The sequence below is a fragment of the Mastigoproctus giganteus genome, chromosome 6, assembly GCF_048544385.1.
Source record: "Mastigoproctus giganteus isolate SK-2022 chromosome 6, ASM4854438v1, whole genome shotgun sequence".
NCBI lineage: Eukaryota > Metazoa > Arthropoda > Arachnida > Uropygi > Thelyphonidae > Mastigoproctus > Mastigoproctus giganteus.
In genome coordinates this window covers 209,352,669-209,376,154 of record NC_143580.1, presented here as the reverse complement: position 1 = coordinate 209,376,154, position 23,486 = coordinate 209,352,669, and the positions used below count along the sequence as shown (strand labels likewise).

At 39.1% G+C, this 23,486-nt stretch overlaps 1 protein-coding gene across 4 annotated transcripts in view; it reads right to left on the bottom strand.

Moving 5' to 3' along the window:
• LOC150084913 (poly [ADP-ribose] polymerase tankyrase-like) overlaps positions 1-23,486 on the bottom strand; it is a 1,170,388-nt gene that overhangs the window by 112,263 nt on the left and 1,034,639 nt on the right. For all 4 annotated transcript variants that reach the window (XM_090376702.1, XM_090376704.1, XM_090376701.1 and 1 more), the window contains one exon: positions 13,321-13,451. In XM_090376702.1, the coding sequence (XP_090232828.1) occupies positions 13,321-13,451 (131 nt within the window). The remainder of the gene's footprint in view (positions 1-13,320; positions 13,452-23,486) is intronic.

The following is a 23,486-nucleotide window of genomic DNA, read 5'->3' as shown; positions in this document are numbered from 1 at the left end:
GTGTTCAGACTGTTTTCAAAGAGAGAGAGAGCGGGAATTATAGAAGCCAATTTAGAACAGTGCCCATGGAAATATCTGTAGAAGAGGCATGCAGCAGAAACAGAACGTCTATGAGACAGTGAGTGAAGAGACTCTGTTAGAGATGAATCATTAATTAACCTAACTACCCTCTTCTGAATGGAATCAAGAAGCCTGAGAGAGGTTTTGGGAGCACCACTCCAGATGTGGAAACAATATTCATTGATAGGGCAGATTTGCGATTTGTACAGAGTAAACAGCTGTTTGAAAGAAAAATAATGGTGAGAGCGAAAGAGAAAACAAAGTTTTTTCGATACAGAGGAAGCAATATTTGTAATGTGCTTGTGCCAAGAGACATTAGAAGTCAGGGTAATCCCCAAAAGAGATATATCATTTTGCCTAGAAATCGGAGTGTCACCAAAGAGAAGCATAGGAGCAGAAGAATCTTTTTTGTAAGATATAAAACAAGACTGAGTTTTAGAAGGATTGAAATCAACTATGTTGTCTTTGCCCTACTGGAGAATTACATGGAGATCGGCATTTAAGGAATTGGTAGCAGATTTTCGAGAAGTTGAAGCTGATTAAGCATGGCAAGGTTTCTCAAAATGGAAAGTGGAATGCAATGTGCTATCATCAGCAAAACTATGGATACGAGTTCCAGTCAATAGAAAAGGAAGGTCATTAATATACATGAGGAAAGGTGTGGGGGAAAGAACTGAAACTTGGGGGACACAGGCATTAGTGGAGAAATTAGAAGACAGACAGCCATCTACCATCAACCTCAGTGAGCGATCAGAGAGAAAACTGGATAACCAATTATAAAAAACAGTTGGCAAACCATAAGATGAAGCTTGGTTAGAAGACCTTTATACCAAACACGATCAAAAGCCTTTGATATGTCAAGAGCAATTGCTTGTGTTTCACCGAACTTCTCCATTGAATTAGTCCATAAATCGGTAACATAAGTCAGAATATCACCAGTGGATCGACACTGACGGAATCCATACTTGCGATCGCTGATCAGGCGGAAGGTTTCTAGGTAGTTTAAGAGTTGGCGGTTAATTGATTTCTCCATTACTTTAGAAAGAGTAGATGTAATTGCAATGGGACGATAATTGGATGGGAGGGATTTGTCACCCTTTTTTTAGGAACTGGCTGGATATGAGCAAATTTCCAAGCAGAGGGAAAATCACCTTTGGAATAAGATAGTGAAAAAAGGCGGCAAAAAGAGGAGTAAGTTCAGGAGCACAGGTTTTGAGAACAAGTGGAGAAATACCTTTGGGACCATGAGCTTTCTTAGCATCAAAATTCGTCAAAATCCTTCTGACATCCTATTGATGGAAGACCACAGGAGGCATTGAATGGAGCGTGTTGGGAATGGTGGGAGGTCTTTTACCAAGATCATTAATACACGAGTTGGAAGAAAAATGGGATGCTAGCAGGTCAGCTTTATCCTTGGCTGAAGTGACAACAGAACCATCTGGTTTGGACAGAGGTAGGAGCAGAGATGGGCAAAAGTTGTGGCCAATAGCTTTGGCAACCAGAATGCGCGGCTACCATTAGGACAAGAAGCAAGTTTTCTACTCTTAGCCTGTTCAAACTCTAGTTTGGACTAATTAATAACAGCTTTACAAATGTTGCGGGCTTTGGTGTAGGCAGAAATGAAACTGAAGAATTAGAAACAAGCCAATTACGATATGCAATGTTCTTCTCTTGAACAGCCTTAGCACATTTATTGGAAAACCAAGGCTTCGATAAAGGATGAGATTTTAAAGTGGAGTGTGGGATAAAGGATTCCATTCCTGCAAGAATAATTTCACTGACACAATTTGAGCAAACGTTGACATCAGAAGTTTTGAAACAGTAATCCGACCAAAGAAAAGAAGAAAAGAAATCTCGCAGGTCATCCCATTTTGAATTCTTGTAATGCCAAACAATACGAGTTTGAGAATAGCCATGAGATAGAGACTCCACTGGAGAAGAGACAATCACCAAGTGGTGATCTGAGGTGCTTAAAGGACGTCTCACTTTGACCGTGTACTTAGAAGGGTTGTTTGTGAGAAAAAGATCAAGCATGATTTTTTTTCTCACAAACAACCAAATATTGTACCGTATTCTTCCAGGTAAATGAACAATCTGTGCAAGGTCATTAGTAATTGCAAAAGCCTCAGCATCTCAACCAGCTGGGTCAGTGTGACTAGAAAATGGAAGCCAGCTGTAGTTGTGAACATTAAAATCACAAAGAAAAAATTACCTCACTGTTAGGAAAGTTGGACTGGAGAAAGTGAAGTTGCAAAGAGAGGAAGTCAAAGAGCTCCAAGTGATTAGTGGAGTTGGGAGAATGGCAGAGACAACAGATGAATTTGACACAATGAGGTTAGAGAGATTTAAAGCCAGAGAAAATCGAAAAGAGTAGATTCCAAATTACCAAGTCTCTGACAGCGAATATCGGAACGGACATATGCACAAGTACCACCTTTGAGGCAAAAGGAATCGTACAACGAATAATTTGGGCAACTGAGATGAGCAGTAGTTGAATCAACTGATCATTGAGATTCTGTCAGAAAAAGTACATGGGGTTTGGCAGATTGCAAGTGGAAATGGACATCGTTCAGATTAGAATTCAGACCACGTATATTTGTGAAATGAGTTAGGAAGTGGTTGAGAGGTTTAGATATTTTTGCAGATAAGTTTATCTATTAGTTTGACAATTCATGGTGTATTCAATAGTAAGAAAAAGTGATGGGACATGCTGTATGAAGGCTTACACGTGGTAAGAATATACCCAGATCCTTGACATAACATGGCCTCGACAATGCCCCACACATACACACTACTTGGGCGCCTCCGTAGCCAGGTGGAGAGGAGCACCAGTGGAGCGCTTCTTGATTAGACCGGGGTTCGAGCCCGTGACCAACAAATACGGACGATGCAGAAAGGTCAGGGAATGACCACCGCATATCCCAGGAGCAAAATGGCCTTAGTTGCTAATGCTCCTAAAAACCAAACAACAAACAAACACACTACTTGGACTCCGTCCAGTCACTATCTGGCAGAGTAGAGGTAGCAAGATTATACACTAGCTGATCCGGAAGCCTCCTAGAGAGTTACCAATAGGTTCGATCCGGTGTAGTAGTAGTGGCAAATAATGCAAGAACATAAGTGTATGAGCTTAAGCAGCATCAGCCAAAAAAAAAAAAATCACGCCATTTCCTCCAAATAACTGTCCCGTTCCTCCTTATATTTATTTAACCTATCAACTTCCACAACGAGAGATGGAAGTTTGTTACAGCAATTAACCACCTGCTGGCTAAAGGCAAATTTTCACACATCTATTCTACATCTGTCCTTCCTCAATTTCAATTTATGCCCTCTTAGGTTTGTAATCTGAACAAGTGGAAGGATTCCATGAGAATTCAGCGTGCTCAATCCATTCAAGGCCTTAAACACCTCAATCAGATCACCGCGCAGGTTCCTAGTCTTCAGCCACTGCAATTTGCAGAACTTAAGCCTCTCTTGGTAAGAGGATCCCTTCATTCCCCTCAGCAATCTTGTTGCCCTTCTCTGTACATGCCCAAGCAAATCTACATCCTTCCTAAAATGAGGCCTCCAGACCTGTTCGCAGTACTCAAGGCGTGGCCTGAACATTGCCTTATACAGAGGGACAATCACCTCCTTTTCCCTGCTAGCAAAATTCCTATATATCATTGACAAAACCCCATGACCTGCTTTGGCAGCCTGTCTGCATTGCTCAGAAAACTTCATATCTGACTTCACAATTACTCCATGGTCTTTTTCATTTTCTACCCATATGCAGTACTTTGTATTTGTCAAGGTTAAACTTCAGTTGCCACTTCTCTGCCCATCTGCCCAAATTATCTAGATCCTGTTGCAGTAGCACACTGCCATTACTCTCATTAAAAACCCTGCCAACTTTTGTATCATCTGCAAACTTTGACACTAAGCCTGATATACATTCATCAATATCATTGATAAATATACAAAACAATAGTAAACCCAACACCGAACTCTGTGGACTCCACTAATAACATTAGTCCAGAACAGCAGCACCCATTAATTACCACCCTCTGTCTTCTCCCACTCAACTATCCTTTTATCCATTGTAGCAACATGCCCTTAATACCATTCTGCTCCAATTTGTACAATAGTCTTCCATGCACAACAATGTCAAAAACTTTCCTGAAATCCAAATATATGATATCAAAATAATTTTTTGCATCTAGTTCCTTTTTAACCATATCATAATATCCTATCAAATTTGTCAGACAAGACTTTCCCTTAACAAACCCATGCTGTCTGAATTATTGCTGCAGTCTTGTCTAGATGATCCTGCAATGCATCTTTAACCAGTGACTCCATTATTTTACCCGGAACAGAAGTTAAACTAACTGGTCTGTAATTACTCGTGTCACCCTTCGATCCCCCTTTGTGAATTGGGAATATTAACTAGCAGCCAGCCTGCGAACACCATTTTAGAGCTGTACCCTCAAAATCTAAGGAAGATTGGATCTCACCACGATGTTCATCATAACATCAAAAGTCATCAATCATACTGCATGATGTAAGAGATGGGGAAGGGTTGACCAAAACTTAGCTCTGCCAATTAAACATGGGTTCCACCACTTCAAGCATACAATAAGCAAAGTGGTGGTATTGCACCGGTTGATGAGAGTCATCTACCACCTAGTACTGCCTGGTAACACAGAGAGGCAGCATTCATCCATGTGGTGTGGATGCCACACCTCGGCCGCTGCATACGTTGGTTCACACCTGGGTGGTCACCCACCATGTGCTCGAGCATGGAGGTTATACCCAGGATTACTAACAGTCCCACTTTTGTGAAGGGGCAAGCAGAGGATTTGGCTATCACACACCGTCCGGACTTTAGCTGAAATTGGGTTCACTTGAACTGAGTGTCACCTGAATATCAGTTCCATCAGCATTTTAGACTCCCAGGTAGCAAGTACAGCTTGTCTGGCATATCTGAGAGACTGTCTGTGACAACCTAGATGGCTGTCTATCTTCTAATTTCTCCACTAATGCTGGTGGCCCCCCAAGGTTCAGTTCTTTCCCCCACTCTTTTCCTCTTGTATATTAATGACCTTCTTGCATTGATCAGAAATCTATCCATATTTTTGCTGATGATAGCACATTACATTCCACTTTCCAGTTTGAGAAACCTCGCCCTGCTCAATCATCTTCAACTTCTCGAAACTCTGCTACCAATTCCTCAAATGACGATTTCCAGATAATTCTCCGGTGGGGCAAAGACAACTTAGTTGATTTCAATTCTTTTAAAACCCAGTCTTTTCTTATGTCTCGCAAAAAGGATTCTTCTGCTCCTATGCTTATCTTTGGTGACACTCGGATTTCTAGGTAAGATGCTATATCTCTTTTGGGGATTACCCTCACTTCTAATCTCTCTTGGCACAAGCACATTACAAATATTGCTTCCTCTGCATCTAAAAAACTTGGTTTTTCTCATTTGCTCTCGGCATTACAGTAAACCCTCGCTATTTGCGGTTTCGCGATCGCTGATTTAATATAAAATGAAACTTTAAAAAATGTGAATTTTAAAGCGCCATGAATATTTTCCGCGATAAAAAAACATGGGCGTGGCTAAAATTATCTCTCCCGGTCAAAACAGCACTGAGTAGGTGGGGGGGGGGGGGGTGACAAAATCGCAAACGTGGATGTTTCTCCCTAATCCTTGTTCAGTATGTGTTATGCGCTTGTCATGGAAGGTTTGGTTGTTTGCTTTTAATTTATATGCTTAAAAATTGAATTAATTTATCAATTTATAAATTGTTACGCTTACAAAAGTGATAAATCTACCATTCTGCAGTGTAAAACAGACTTTTTCGAGTGTGTTAACGGAAGAAAGTGCCATTATTGTGGACAAGTTCTTTTTTATCCGTACGAAAATATGACTACGAATAACAAAGGAAATGGGAAAATATCAAAGACGGTGATAACATTAGCGAATAAAATTGAGTTATTAGACAAAATTTCTAATGGTGAAAGTGTCTCTTCAGTGGCAAAACATTATAAAATCAATGAGTCAACGGTACGATCAATCAAAAAATCGGAAGAAAAGATCCGCCGTAGTGTCCGTGAAAACGCGCTAATCGCTTCAAAAATTTGCTCTGTAACTCGTGATTTTAAATTAGAAAAAAATGGAAAAAGCTTTAAATCTGTGGATAGAAGACCGAACTCAAAATAAAATTCCGTAAGTTCACTCATCATTTGTGAAAAGACAAAACTCCTTTATCAACACTTTAGCGAAACTGGTGATAGCACTGGCGGGATAAGTTTTTTAGCTAGCAAAGGCGCTGGTTTGAAAGATTTGTTTGAAATTTCTAATAAATATTACATTTAATATTAAATTGTTTGTCATTTTCATTTCGATACCCTATGCTTGCATTTTGACTATGTACTGTCTATGTACATAGTTATATTATGAAGGTACATATAATACATACATAGACAAAATTATAGACTAATGTTTCTTATATATTTCATACTTTGGAACGGAACCCCTTTATTACTATGGGAGCCATAACTCAGTATTCGCGTTTTTGGTATTCGCGACATTTCTCAGGAACGTAACCCCCGCTATTTGCGGGGGTTTACTGTACTTTTCTTCCAAACAGCTGTTCACTCTGTACAAATCACAAATCCGCCTTACCATGGAATATTGTTTCCACATCTGGGGCGGTGCCTCCAAAACCTCTCTCAGGCTTCTAGATTCCATTCAGAAGAGAGTAGTTAGATTAATTAATGACTCCTCTCTAAGAGAATCTCTCCACTCTCTCTGTCTCATAGACGTACTGTTTCTGCTGCATGCCTTTTCTACAGATACTTCCACGAGCACTGTTCTTCTGAATTGGCTTCTATAATTCCCGCTCTCTCTTTCAAAACAGTTCGAACAACTTGGTGCCACCAGCCAACATCCATTTACTGTCCAACTTCAAACTCACAGAACCAACTTTTCATCTTCCTCGTTTATTCATTCAACTGCCATTTTCGGGAACAGCTTTCCTTCACACGTATTTCCTGAAAATTACAGTCTACAGAAATTCAAGTCTAATGCCAACAAATATCTTCTTTCGTCTTCCTTCGTCTTCTCAACCTCCAATCCAAGCACGCTACTAGGTACTATAGGTTCTAATACCACTTGTGTACGGGGTTTTCATAATAAAAAAAAAAAAACAAGTTGTTCAACTTGCAGAAAATTTAAGACAAAATGGCATTGCACTTATCTGTTAACACTGTCAGCAAGTTTTAATGTGCTAATAAAAAGAATTTTTCCCTTGAACAAAAAATATCATAAATATATGTCATATAATATTATAGATAAATTAAATTTTGGTGCTACCAGTATCATACCTTTTATATCTTTTCTTTCTAGATGGGAAGAGTTCAAAATCATGCAATATATCAGAAATTTCAGCAGCTATAACAGATGGCTTCTTATTTATTACAAGTAGCAGTATTGCCCTATATCCTTTTTCATGAAACAAACTTGAATAATATAATAAACTTTCTTTCACGCGCGCACACACAGTAATAATGGATAAGTTCTTTACTGTGATTGGCTAAATGACATCATTTCTTATGTTAGATTAGCATTACCAGAGGCATTTGATGCAAGAAAGCAAGCTTATACAGCATCAGTCAAATAAACAAATAAAACCTTTCCATTTCACCTATCCATTCACTCTGAAAGTTTGTTCAATTCTGCCCTGAATTTATTTGAGCTATCAACTTCGACTATGACAGAAGTTGGTTCCAGCAATCACCCACCCACTGGCTAAATGCAAATTTCCACACATCCATTCTATAACTGACTTTCCTCAATTTGAATTTGTGCCCCTTCAAATTTGTAATCTGAGCAAAGAAGAAGAATCCCACCAGCATTCAGCTCGCTCAAATCATTTAAGGGCTTATACAACTCAATGAGATCACCTTGATGCAGACACTTCATTTGCAGAACAAAAGCCTTTCTTGATAAGAGCAACCCTTTGTTCCCCTCACCAATTGTCACCCTTCTCTGTACTCATTTCAGCACTCTACATCCTTCCTAAAACGAGGCTTCCAGACCTATATGCAGAACTGAAAGTGTGGCCTGACCATTACTTTATGCAAAGGGATAATTACCTCCTTATCCCTGCTAGCAAAATTTCTGTATATCACTGAAAAGACCATATGAGCTGCTCTGGCAGCCTGTCTTTGGTTATCTGTTTTTTTTTTTTTAGGAGCATTAGCAACTAAGGCCATGTTGCTCCGGGGTTATGCAGTGGTCATTCCCTGACATTTCCGCATTCTCCGTATTTGGTGGTCACGGGCTCGAACCCCAGTCTAATCAAGAAGTGTGTGCTGCGCACTGCTGCTCCTGCCCACCTAGCTATGGAGGCGCTGGCAGCCTGTCTTCACTGCTCAGAAAACTTCACATCTGAGAACAGTTACCCATAGGTCTTTTTCATTCTCCACTATTTGCTGTGAGATTCCATTAGCTTCAAATGTGGTACTTGTGCATATGTCTGTTCTAATATTCCATGTTAGAGACTTAGTAATTTGGAATCTCCTCTTTTCGATCTTCTCTGGTTTAAAATCTCTCTACCACATTCTGTCAAATTCATCTGTTGCCTATATTACAAAACATTTGGAATTCTATGATTTCCTCTCTCTGAAACTTGACTTTCTCCAGTCCAACTTTCCTAACAGTGAGGTAATTTTCCTTGGTGATTTTACTGTTCACAATTCCAGCTGGCTTAGGTTTTCTAGTCACACAGACCCAGCTATTCGAGATGCTGAGGCTCTAATTACTAATGACTTCACACAGATTGTTCATTTACCTATCAGAATACCAGATAATCCTGACCACGAAGCCAACACGCTTGATCTTTTTCTTGCAAACAACCCTTGCTAAGTGCACAGTTGGTGTGAGTGGTCCTCTGTAGGCACCTCAGGTCACAACTTAGTGATGTTCTCTTCTCCAATGAACTCCTTCTCTTGTGGTCGTTCTCAACCTCATGTTGTTTGGCATTACTAGAGTGCAAAATAGGATGATCTGCCCAATTTCTTTTCTTCTTTCTCATGGTAAGATTACTGTTTCAAATTTTCTGATGTCAGTATTTGCTGAGGTCAAGACTGTGTTGGTGAAGTTATTCTTGTAGAGATGGAATTCTTCATTTCACACTTCACCTTGAAATCTTGTCCTTTATCCAAATCTTAGTTTCCAATAAATGTGCTAAGTTTGTTCAAAAGAAGGACTGTTGCATATTCTGATCGGATTGTATCCAAATCTCGGTTGGTTTATTTTCTGCCTAGACCACAGCTCGCAACAATTGTAAAACAGTTATTAATCAATTCCAAACTAGATTTCATACAGGCTAGAAGTACAATACTTGCTTCGTGTCCAAATGGTAGCTGAGCATTCTGGTCCCTTGCCAAAGCTACTGGTTACACGTTTGCCCATTTCTATTCCCACCTCTGTCAAAACCGGATGGTTCTACTGCCAATCTTGGTAAATCATCTCCCATTTCCAGTATTCTCCATTCAATTTCTCCTAAGGTCTTCTGACAAAAGAATGTCAGAAGGATACTGAACAGTCATGGTGCCAAGAAAGCGCCAGTTTCTGATGGCATTTCTTCACTTTTACTCAACACCTGTGCTCCTGAACTTACTCCTGTTCTGTGTTGCCTTTTTTCACTTTCTTATTCCAAAGGTGTTTTTCCCTTCTGCTTGGAAATTTGCTCATATCGAAGCAGTTCCTAAAAAGGGTGAAAAATCTCTGCCATCCAATTATTGTCCCTTTGCATTTACTTCTACTCTTTCTAAAGTAATGGAGAAATTAATTACCTGTCAACACTTAAAACTATCTAGACACCTTTCATCTGATCAACAATAACCAGTATGGATTCCATTAATGTTGATCCGCTGGTAATATTCTGGAATATTTTCTCAACCTATGGACAAATTCAATGGAAAAGTTTGGTCAAATTAAAGCATTTGCTATTGCATTTGAAAGGCTTTTGATCATGTTTAGCTTAGAGGTCTTCTAAATAAGCTTCCATCTTATGGTTTGCCAACTTTTTTAAATTGGGTATCTAGTTCTTTCTCCCACTCTTTTCCTTTTGTATATTAATGACAGTCTTCCATTGACCAGAAATCCCATCCATAGTTTTACTGATGATAGCACATTGTATTCCACTTTCAGTTTGAGAAATCTTTCCCTGCACAAACAGCTTCAACTTCTCGAATATCCACTACCAATTCCTTAAGTGCTTCTCCGTAGCTAATTCTCCAATATGGCAAAGATAACTTAGTTGATTTCAATCCTTCTAAAACTCAGTCCTGTTTTATATCTCGCAAAAAAGGTTTCTTCTGCTCCTATGCTCATCTTTGACGAAACTCCAATTTCTAGATAAGATCATATCTCCATTGGGATTACTTCAAATTTCTCCTAACATAAGTACATTCAGCAGTGTGTAGCACACGCTTCTTGATTAGACTGTGTTTCAAGCCCGTGACCACCAAATACGGAGGATGTGGAAAGGTCAGGGAATGACCACCACATATCCCGGAGCAATATGGCCTTAGTTGCTAATGCTCCTAAAAACCAAATAACAAACAAACAAACATAAGCACATTAGAAATATTGCTTCCTCTGCATCTAAAAAGCTGCGTTTTCTCTTTCGCTCTCAGCATTACTTTTTTTCTAAACAGCTGTTCACTCTGTACAAATCACAAATTCGCCCTAACATGGAATAATGTTCCAAGTTAGTGCACATTCGGTATGGGGGGGCACCCAAATCGGGCACCCCCGAAACAACAAACCATAGCCAACAATGAAACCTACACTCCAAGAACAAATGAATAACCATTCACAACCACAGAATTGAACACAGTCTTGGCCAAGAAGAAAGAAGGGAAAACACCTGGATGTGACATCTTGGAGGTAGGTGTTATCAAGAAATTTGCTGAACACTACTCCAACACCCTGCTAAGTCTATTTAACAGATGTCTAGCCAATGGAACCTTCCCCACTTCTTGGAAAATTGCAGGGTATATGCCCCTATACCTTGAAGTTGCCAAAAGAGGCCTCTTCCATCGGCTGAAAAAAGGCATACCTACATAGCTACTGAACCTTCAAGTGGACCTGACAAATGACCACAAACAGGAAAAAAGATGAATCTCAGATCACCTGCATTACCTCAAGAGTAAGAATCCTGGAATTTAACTCAAATAGGAGAAATAAAGCAGTTACTCCTCTGAGTCAGCTTCACATCACCCCCGTTACTCACCTGGATTGCAAGCAATATTTTTATTAATAAGACATCAATCATTTCAGCAAAAACTCAACTCTATGGGTATAGAGTCACATCCATTCTGCCATTGTGGAAATGAGGAGTTCTGGGCCCTCATTACGTATGAGTGCCCCTTGGGGGCACTCATACGTAACGAGAAAACCACAGTAATGAGAACCATATGAAAACCACAGTAATGAGAGGACATCGTATTCACTCGATTTCCCAGGCTGTCTTCATCACAAGGTGTGCCAAGCTCACCACCGTTAGGACAGTCCAGAATACTTCCCACCCCCTGTTAACCCCTTCGGGAGTAGGATAAATGTAAATCCGTGCTACGGATATTATGCTGCGCATAATAGGGTAGGCTACATGCTTGCACCCACTTTAGGGTGCGAGATCAACACAGAGAGTGCTGATGGTGCCTCCATAGCCAGGTGGGAAGGAGCAGCAGTGCGTAGCACACGCTTCTTGATTAGACAGGGGGTTCGAGCCCGTCACCACCAAATACGGAGGATGTGGAAAGGTCAGGGAAATGACCACCGCATATCCCGGAGCAATATGGCCTTAGTTGCTAATGCTCCTAAAAAAAAAACCAAATAACAACAACAGAGAGTGCTTAGCAAATGGTTTTTGCACAGGCACCTGCTTCTGGGACTTTTAAACCCCTTCCCTATCCCCACTTCGCCTTACTATATGGGGGACTGTCTTTACTATGAGTCCACTCTTCTTTCACCCAGTCTGACCTCTCTTTATCACATGTGAACTCTCTTCAACAAAAAGTTTTTTTTTATTTTTTTTATTGTGGCCTCTGTCAGGAAGCATAGGTGACCCTGGCAGAGTCCAGCCAGAGTATCATGGGCAGCCTGGCTCAACAGTGGTGGTGGTGGTGGGCAATTTAGTGTCCCATTAGGGGCCCTGCGGCCAAGTAGACAGAGAAACAACAGAACCCAACACAATACAATACTCATAACATGCCACACACACTTCTGGCATTTACAGTCCTGTATACGTCACAAGTATAAATTGGGGTTTCCCACAACTACAGATGGCGCAGTTGTGGAAGACTACCAGTGGCACCTTACCCTAAACACTATGCCACTATGGCCCTGAAACCTCTCTCAGACTTCTAGATTCCATTCAAAAGAGCACAGTCAGGTTAATTAATGACTCATCTCTGAGTCTCTCAAACCTTTGTCTCATAGACATTCTGTTTCTGCTGCATACCTTTTCTATAGATACATCCATGGGCACTGTTCTTCTGAATTGGCTTCTGTAATTCCCACTCTTTCTTCCAAAGCAGTCCAAATACATGCCACAAATTCAAACTCACAGAAGCAACTTTTCTTCTTTCTCATTTATTCATTCAACTTCTGTTTTCTGGGACAACCTCCCTTCATACGTATTCCCTGAAAATTATAATCTGCAGAAGTTCAAGTCTAAGGTAAACAAATATTTTCTTTCATCTTCTCAACTTTCAACCCATACATGGTACTAAGTACTATATGTTCTAATACCTCTTGTGTTTGGGGTTTCAAAAAAAAAAAAAGTCTCAGTGAATGTACCATGGAACTACCCGCTTCATGTGCTCTATGAAGTGACCCAAGGACTGGATACTCATTATCTCTATGACAATAAAACAAATCCCCCCCCCCCCCAGCATCACTGTAATTCATTAGGCTTTACTTCATGTCAACTCTTGAATTATTCCACATGCAGCTTTTTTTCTGCTTAACCTAAAAGAAAAATTTCAATTTAAAATGTGATACTGATTGCGATTGTTTTTCAGACATATCAACAATTAAAACATAAGAGTTATAATATATCATGGATTGTAATTTGTTAATAAGCAATCTTCATAAAAGACCTTTCAAACTGTAATATGAGAAAACTATGCACTTTATAAATACTCCATTCAGTCACCAAAATACTACCAACAAACTAATATATCTACGAAAATAAAACCTACCCAATTTCTCTTAAGATTTCTTCTGCTTCCAGTAAGGCATTTTCTCTAAGCTGTGCAAGTGGAGCAATATCTTTCCACCCATATCCTACTCCCAAATCATTCAAGGAACCATGAATCATGTGAACATCCATCTGCAATAGCAACAGATTTAAATACAGTCATACTGCAATATTGCAAATATAAGAATGATTTTTTGTTTCTTTCAATTGTGTATTTTTAACAAAACTAATCTCTGGCATGCAAAATGAGTTCTATCAAACAATGACACAACTGAGAAATTGAAATAACACTTTAATCCATTTTAAGAATATACAAACTATGTTCAGTAAAATCACTGTATTTTACAAAAATGAAATGTATGTACAATTAAAATGTAATCAGAGTGTTGCCAGTAAATGGTCTTATGCATGTGCCAACTGTTGTGTTTCTTGGGTTAACTTAATGTACTTAATGACAGAGTTAATTCCTTGAAAATGAGCTGTTAAGCAAAATGTTTGGAAAATTGAATGGAAATTTTCCATACATATTGCTTAACAGATGCATTCCTTGAAGAAAACAAAATAAATAATAATAATAAATAAGGTAGCAATTTTTAAATATGGTTATTAACAATATATTAATAGTAAAAGAAATGGCCTTACTTATTTAGCATAACAACACTGTCTAGATATATTAGCAATATGTAATAATAAGATGTAAACTTATGGATCACTGGTTCCCGCTTCATTTAACATGGAACCATCCCTATTAGTCCTATTACTGCAAAAAATAAAAACTCCAACAAAAAAACTTTTTAGCTTTATTTCTTTTTGTAACAGGCAATGAAGTTTCTTATTTTGTGGATACAGGTGGTTGAAAATGTTTCATGTAGGAATCTAATGGCACTGTACAGCAGCTAATAACATCTTTACACATTTTTATTATTCTGCTAACTAGATAGTATGAATCAGAGCTGTAATACTCAATATGTTCTACATTGATAATAATATTAGTAAATTAAGGAAGGAAGAAAGTCAGGAAGGAAAATCGTTTTGAATATTTTCGTTAGATTCTTTTAATTGCGTTAATTTGAATTTTAATTGTTTTAAATTGATTTTGAATTGTGTTAAATTGATTATTTAATTATTTATATTTTACTTTAATGTACCGGTAAATTGTCGATTTTTTCGTTTTTTCCGTTTTAATTTCTGGAGGGTATCATACGGAAGTGTTCTAAGTACTACATTGAGGTAAACTCCTCTTATTAATTTACTAATATTCTGCTAACTGTATTTCTGCTGTCACTACTTTGTAATTCTTCGTATTATTCAGAAAAAAACAGCTATTGCAGTTTTTAAATGACTAAAAGCTCCTGACATACCTTGGATGTGATTAATTTTTAGGACACTAGACTTAACCTTTTTTTAAACTTGTCTTTATTTATTTTCATTATGTTCAAAAGACTATCTATTGTCCTTTGTTATAACAATGGACAGTAGATAGTCTTTTGCAAAGAATTTTTCTCAGCATGCTCTGTGCTTATTAACAGAAGAGACTGTTTCTATAAGGATGGGATACACTTAAATAAAAAGGGTGCAAGAATATTTACTGATGCTATCAAGGCAGTGTTAGTGAGTTGGAAAACTGCTAGTTGAGGATACACAGATTAAGAGCCTAACAATGGCCTCAGGCAGAGACGAAAGTGATACATGCACTGCTTCTATTGGAACGAGCAGCAGCCTGGAAAGTTAGGTGCAGGGATTTCAAGGAATGCTAACAGTCACCATAGAACAAGTAAATACATGAGCTGTGTTAGGATAACTAAGGGTAAGAACAGGCACAGGTATACTAGCAGGTACACCAATGATAGGAGCATAGTAAATAAATTTGATGAAGTGCTGGATAGGACATCAAATGCAAACATTGTTCGGGTATCAGAGATGTAGCGTCACTCAAATATAGGGGGTGCAGAATTTGAATATGGGGAGTAAAATGTGTACATCAAGGATATTCAAAGTACTTTTGTTTTTCAGACGGCCTCCAAAGTTTCCCCATATGCCGCAGTTTCATTTGTAAGGCAAATGCCAAAGCTGATGATGATGATGATGTGTGTGTGTGTGTGTGTGTGTGTGTGTGTGTGTGTGTGTGTGTGGGTTCTGTTGAATGTTGAGTGCTGGCACCAGATCCCCCGCCCCTTGATCCCCATCCTTAGCCACGTGGAGGAGTGCCAGGGACTGTACACCAGACTCTTATTGGAGCTTTCAAGGATTACCTGAAAACCCCGAGGGTACTTTTGAGATCTCAAACAGGAATAGGTGGGAGAAGTAGGTGAGAGAGGGAGAGGAAGGAAAAGAGGATAGAAAGTTGAGCAGAAGGAAGACACTCTCCAGGAAAACGAAAATTAGATGACCAGCAAATTAACCTGGTTAAACAAACCTCATGTTATTGATATAAAAGTATGTTAAACCATGAATAACATACAATAGAAAATTCTTTTCTATGTCAAAGCATTTAGAATATTAGCTAAATAATTAAGAATTTTATGAAAAAGTACCATAATGACTATAGTCAAATGTCAAAGTATATGCAATTTAATTAGAAATGAGAAGAGATGACTGGAGGAAACCATAACATAAGGTTTGTTTAAGCGGGTTAATTTGCTGATCATCATCTTTTCTGTTACCTTTCCTAAGCAACTAATTTTCATTTTCTGGAGAAGTGTCTTCCCTCTACTCAACTTGCTATCCTTTTTTCCCCATTATGACCAAATTTGTACATCAAGTATTTAAAATAATTAAAAATACCTACTCAGAAAGGTGTCAGGTTATGATCATACACTCTGCAATTGCAGTGGCAGAGATACACCTTAATAAAATGTACCTTGATAAAACATTAAAATAACTATAGTAGCACTCACTGTGAATGCAGCAGCAGACTTAACTTCTTTAAAAAGGCCTTAGTTAAAATTTTCAGTACAAGTAATTGGTAGCACAACTATACCTCAGTACCAGTTCTTATTTTAGACAGTATATAGTCACTTTCTATTTTTTTATTATTAGCCCTTTTGTTGTTGTTGTGTTGGGATTTAACGGAACAGGCTGTAGGGACATATTCTTATTATTATTACTAGCCATGTAGCGCAAGGAAGCCTGAGGCTCATGCTGCACCAGCTAAAAAAAAATTTCCAAGTTATCCTGAGAGAGAGAGAGAGAGAGAGAGAAGTAGAAGGGCATCACCAAGAAAGAGAAGAATGATGATATCCAGCTCAGGACCCCGGGTGTGTGCCAAGTCCATACTCAACAGATGTGAGCACCTAGGGTTAATATTGTGGCTTGCTAATGGTTAATAGGAAATACTAACTTTATTGTAATACCTGTTATATTTTATGGTATATTCCTATGTTATTTAGGAAGGTAAACAGTCCTTTTTTATTAGGGTCATCTCCAAGAATCTGCAATAATGTTAGTGATGACCGTGCATTAGCATATCATTTAAAGCTGTTTCAGCAGATATTGAGAAGGTGAGGACAATCCACTAATAAATTATGAATAGTCAGTTGCACATGACATGATGTGCATTGAGGAGCACTGTCATTCGTTAATAGAAAAGGTGTGTGAGGCAAGTATGCCCAATAAGCCTTCCAAAAATTACTTCTTCTAGTCTGCTTTTCCGGAAGCTGGAGAGCCACAGCTTTGGATCTGGTTTTATTTGGTAAAGTTTGTTTCCTGGATAACCTCTCCAGATTATTGACCAGCTATTGCAATGTGCTTTATGGATGATGGATTTCAAATCAGTATATGAAACTTGACAAATCTTGGATGGTGTTTAATTGCTCTAAAGTACGTTTTCTTGCAGAGTCATTATTACTAGCCATGTTTCACTGGAGAACCATAGTACAAGTGAGACCTGATGATCATAAGGGTATGTCGATCAGTACCCCATGACAAGGATGACACACACACCCACCCACACCGGAGGATCAACTTCTTCAAACAGACAGTTGAAGATAGGCCACATGTGCTTGAAAGTTTCCTATCTAGTATAAGGCCAAGAAATCACAGTGTGAGCAAGAGGAACTGGCACTGGATCAGGATTAAGTGACCAAAGTTTGCAGAAATGAGTGGTAGTGGATTTCTGTTCAGTGAGATGGTATCCAGTGCATAAGGTCCAGGATTGAATTCTGGTTAGAGTAATTTCTAGCTGTCTTGCGATAGTATTCATATTTTGTGACTGGCACGGTATGGTGAGGTCATTATCATACATGTATACTTCAATTATTTTTGGAAGATCTTGCAATATACTGTTGACCCTAATTGCAAATAGGGTTGGACTCAATGTGGAACCCTATGGGACACCCTCTTCTTGAATGTGGGATGTGGACAACAGGTTTTGATATTGGACTTGAAATGTGCGTAATTTTAAAAAGTTCTGAATTATTAAAGGGAGGTAGCCTCTCAGTCCTAAATGATGCATATCTTTAAAGATACCATGACACCATGTGGTGTCAAATGCTTTATGAATATCCAGGTTGACCATCACAAGATGTCTCCTAATGAAGGCGTTATGAATGTTGGATTCAATTTTTACAAGTAAATTGAGGGCTGTTTTCATGGAAGCCATATTGGTGATCAGAAAGTATATTTTGGGCATCTAGAATCCAGGTGAGCCTCTTATGCAAATATTTTGCTCAAACAGCGTGTCAATGATATCGGTCTATAATTCTGAATTTGAAAAGGATCTTTGCAGGGTTTTGGTATAGCACAAATATAGGAATGACGCCAAGAGAGAGAGGGTATATATTTTCTGAAAAGATCCAGTTGTAAAAGAGCAATAATATGCATAGATCAGGTTTAATAGCTACTTCAGCATACTGTAGTGAATGCTGTCTGGTCCTGCTGTACTAGAGGGAGATTTGCTCAGGGATTGTTTCAGCTCAGCGAGAGTAAAGGGTTGGTTATACATAAGTGAGCGACTAATTAAAAAATTCAATTTAATATGTTCTTCATTAGTTTTAATGCGTTGAAAGGAAGACACATAACAGGAAGAGGGGGAAATATTATAGAAAGATTCCACTAAAGCATTTGCAATATCAGTAGGAGAGGTAAGTGCCCATTCCACTGTATTATTAGAGACTGCAATGGTAGAAATTTTCCATTGAGTGCTTGTATTTTTTTCAAGATAATCCAAGTGTCAGTATTTTTGTTAATACTTGAGGCAAAGTTAATCCAGTAGTCACGTTTTGCTTTTTTTCTAATTTGACTTGCTCTGGCTCAGAGTTTTTTGAAAACAATTAGGTTGGCGGTAGTTCGGAATTTGCGAAATTGGTTCCAAGCACGGTTTTTTCTCTTTTCATTTTGGAGCAATCTTCATATTACCACTGGTTTTGGTGTACCCATTTGTGCTATCGGATTTTGGAATGGAAATTTCAGCTGCCAATGTGATCGGTTACGTCATCAATATGTTGCTGTTGTACATACTTTGCTTGTTTGATGTTTGTGGGGAAATCAGGAACAGGATATAATATTGCCAAGGAGAATGTCTTTGTGTGTGCACGATGAAAGGAGTGTGAGGAAATCAGGCACCAACTCAGCGTTATGGGCCTATATGAGAGCTTGAAGGACAGGGTAAATGCCCTCAAAGGATTTAAATTGAGGGCCCATCAAGCTCTCAGCTGCCCACATCAATGCCAGAGATTGTACTTGAATATCACGCAACATAGCGGAAACCCCCAAGGCAGAATGCACTGGTCCCAAAGGAAGTAGTTGTTGTTGGTGACTCTTTTGTCAGGGAAACGGGGTACGTATTGGGCAAAAGGATAAGTGGCACAGGACCAGGATATGTCTGCCAGGGGCAAAGGCTGATGATGTTGTAGAGCAGATATCATTGTCTAAGGGCATGAAGGGTGATATTGTTGTACACGTTGGCATTAATGATATTAACATTAGGAGACCGGCGGAAATACTTAATAAGTACAGATCAATGCTGAAAAAAAAAAAAAAAAGCTGTGAGTCATGGTTGAATTTGAAAGTATCTGCAATTCTGCCCAGACACGATAGGAGGGAGTATATGATGAGAACCATGTCGATCAATTTGGCCCTGGAGAGAATGTGCAAAGCTCAAGGGGTAGAATTTTTCTGAGCCTGCTTGTATTTGTTAACAGGTTTGAAGAAGGAGAGACTGCTTCTACAGGGATGGAATTCACGTAAACAGAAAGGGTTCAAGAATATTTGCTGATGCTATCGAGGCAGAGTTAAGTGGGTCAGAAAACTGATAGCTTGGGGGGATACACAGACTAATAGATTAACAGTAGCCACGGGCAGAGGTGAAAGTGATTCTTGCACTGCTTCTATTAAAATGCAATTGAGCAGAAAGCCTGGAAAGCAAGGCAATGTGGATTTCCAGGACTGCTGGGAGTCATAGAGGAATTAGTAAATACATAGACTGTGTTAGGGAAACTAAACAGGTGCATGTATACTTGCATGTACACCAATGCTAGGAGTATAGTTAATAAATTTGATGAGCTTGAAGTGCTAGTCAAGACATCAAAGGGAGATACTGTTGGGATATCAGAGACGTGTTGTCACGCAAACATAAGCAGTGCAGAATTACAATTTGGGGAGTACAATACGTACAGAGAGGATAGACAAGACAGTAAGGGAGGAGGGGTTGTGCTGTTAGTTAAGAAACACATAAATTCTAAGGAAGTGCATCCAACTGATGTTGGTGGACAATGCAATGTTGAGTCTGTTTGGTGTGACATAAGCACTGGGAAAGGAAAAATGAGAGTAGGTGTGTTTATAGGTCTAATGAATCTGATGAATATAATGAGCAATTGTGCAAAGAAATACAGTGGGCCAGTAAATTAGAGTGTCTTATAATGGGGTATTTTAATTTTCTGGATATCAACTGGAATTTGTGGGTTGGTCACTCACACACTAGCAAGGCTTTTGTGGATTTATTGGATGATTGTTTTCTACAGCAGCATGTTTGAGAGGCAACCAGAGGTAGATAAACTCTTGATCTGATTATCAATAGTGATTCTTCATGCATCAAGAATCAGCAGATAAAGGAACCACTAGGTGGCAGTGATCACAGTGTGCTGAAGTGAGATTTACTCAAAGAGGTAACAACCATCAAGGGTAAAGGGAAGGGTTTTTGCTTTCATAAAGGTTATTATGGTGATCTGAGACAGTATTTAAATTCTATACTGTGGAACCAACTGATGATGTTGGCTCCACCGTATAGACAACCAACAGCAAATTCAAATTGGGAAGAATTCAAAGAGTTAATGTTGGAAGCCACTAGCCTTTTCATACCAAGAAAGAAATATTGTTCAGATTTAGGCCTAAATGGATGTCAGATGAACTAATTAGACATGTGACAGAGAAGAAAAATGCATGGGATACATAAAAATTAACACAGAAGTCTATGATAGATATAAGCTGGTCTGTAACCAAGTTACAAAGAAGGTTAGGCAGGCGAAGGCAGATTACGAGAAATCTTTGGCAAAGGATGCAAAGAAAAACAGCAAAGAGTTCTTTACTTATGTAAACTCTAGAAGGAAGGGGGATGAATCAGATTGGTCCACTTGATATCGATGGTTCAACTGTTGATGATCCTGCTCAGGTAGCTAACAAACTGAATGAATATTTTGCATTGAAATTCACAAATGAGGAGTTATTCAGGGAGGGGAATTCCAGAGGTGTATTCAACTCTGGCAGTAAGCTAGATAATCTTGTAATAACTGAGAGTAAAGTGAAGGAGAAATTGTTGAAGATAAACACAAGAAAGGCACCTGGGGTGGATGGAATCTACCCAGTTATATTAAAGTGGCAGCAAAGGAAGTAAGAAAACCCTTAGCCATAATTATGAGAGCCTCCCGGGACTCAGGGGGGGGGGGGGTAACCATGGACTGGAGATGTGCAAATGTGACTCGAATACACAAAGGAGGATCAAAGGGGGAGACAGATAATTACAGACCTGTTAGTTTAACTTCTGTTCCAGGGAAATTAATGGGGCACTGGTTAAAGAAGCATTGCAGGATCATCTAGACAAGACTTCAGTTATAGCTCGGATAGGCGCCTCCGTAGCCAGGTGGGAAGGAGCAGCAGTGCGTAGCACACGCTTCTTGATTAGACCGGGGTTTGAGCCCGTCACCACCAAATACGGAGGATGCGGAAAGGTTAAGGAATGACCGCCGCATATCCTGGAGCAATATGGCCTTAGTTGCTAATGCTCCTAAAAACCAAACAACAACAACAACAACATAGCTCGGATGCAGCATGGGTTTGTTAAGGGGAAGTCTTGTCTGACTAATTTGATTGTATACTATGATGTAGTCACAAAGTAACTGGATGCAAAGAATAACTTTGATATCATATATTTGGATCTTAGAAAAGTCTTTGATACTGTTGCACATGGAAGACTGCTGCACAAATTGGAGCAGTGTGGCACTGGAGGCAAATTGCTGCTATGGTAAAAGGGATGGTTGAGTGGAAGACAGAGAGTGGTAATCAATGGACATTGCTCTTCTTGGACTAATGTTATTAGTGGTGTCCCTCAGGGTTCAGTGTTGGGTCCATTGTTGTTTTCTGTATTTATAAATGATATGGACAGAATCATTTGCAGACGTTAGAAAGGTTGGCAGGGTTGTTAATGACACTAATTACAGTACACTGCTGCAACAGGATCTAGAAAAGTTGAGCAGATGGGCTGAGAGGTGGCAAATGAAGTTTATCATTGACAAATGTAAAGTACTATGATGTAGTACTTTACATTTGTTAATGTAGAGTACTACCTATGGGAAGCAGTAATCCAAGAGTAACGTATCAATTCTGTGGTACCACTCTGACAGTGATAGAGAATGAAAAGGACCTGGAGTAATTGTCCAGGCAGATATGAAGTTTTCTGAGCAGTGCAGATGGTCTGCAAGAGTATCTCATGGTGTCTTGTCAATGATATACAGGAATTTTTCTAGCAGAGATGAGGAGGTGATTATTCCTTTGTATAAGGCGATGGTCAGGCCTTATGAACAGCTTCCTATGCTAGAGCAGTGGCCACACCTTGAGTACTGTATACAGGTCTGAAGGCCTCATTTTAAGAAGGATGTAGAGCTGGTGGAACGAGTACAGAGAAGAGCAACAAGATTAGTGAATGGAACAAAGGATTGCTCTTACGAAGAAAGGCTAAGTTTTGCAAATTATAGTGTCTGGAGACTAGGCACCTGCGAGGTGATCTGATTGAGGTGTATAAAACCTTGAATTGTCTGAGCATGCTCAATGCTGATGGGATTCTTCTTCTTGCTCAGAATAATCACCTGAGAGGGCATAAATTCAAATTGAGGAAAGACGGTTGTAGGATAGATGTGTGAAAGTTTGCCTTTAGCCAGCAGGTGGTTGATTGCTGGAACAAACTTCCATCTGTCGTTGTAGAAGTTGATAGTTTAAACAGATTAAAGGCAGAACTTGACAAACATTTGGAGCGAGTGGATAGGTAAAAGAAGGTTTTTTTTTGGCTGATGCTATATAATCTTGGTCTCTTGCATCATGTGTCTTTGCTAATGCTAATGCTAAAAAATACAGAATCCAATTCAAATTAGGGATTACAGACCAATCTCAATTCCCCCCCCCCCCCCAGCATCAAGAATCAGCAGATAAAGGAACCACCAGGTGGCAGTGATCATAATGTACTGATGTGAGAATTACTTAAAGATGTAACTACCATCAAGGCAAAAGGGAAGGGCTTTTGCTTTTGTAAAGGTGACTGCAGAGGTCTCAGACAGTTTTTAAATTCTGTAGAGTGGGAACAACTGGTGATGTTACCAACAGCAAATTCTAAGTGGGAAGCATTTTAGGAATTAATCGTAGAAGCTACTAAAAGTTTCATACCTATTAAGAAATATTGTTCAAGGTTTAGGCCTAAATGGTTGTCAAATGAACTAATGAGACTTGTGGCAGAGAAGAAAAATGCATGGGATGCATATAAATTAACAGACGCCACAGAAGCCTATGGCAGATATTAGCTAGTCTGTAACCAAGTCACAAAGGAGGTTAGGCAGGCGAAGGCAGATTACGAGAAAACTTTGGCAAAGGATGCTACAAAAAACAGCAAGGATTTCTTTACTTATATAAACTCTAAAAGAAGGGAATGAATCTGATTGGTCAACTTGATATCGATGGTTCGACTGT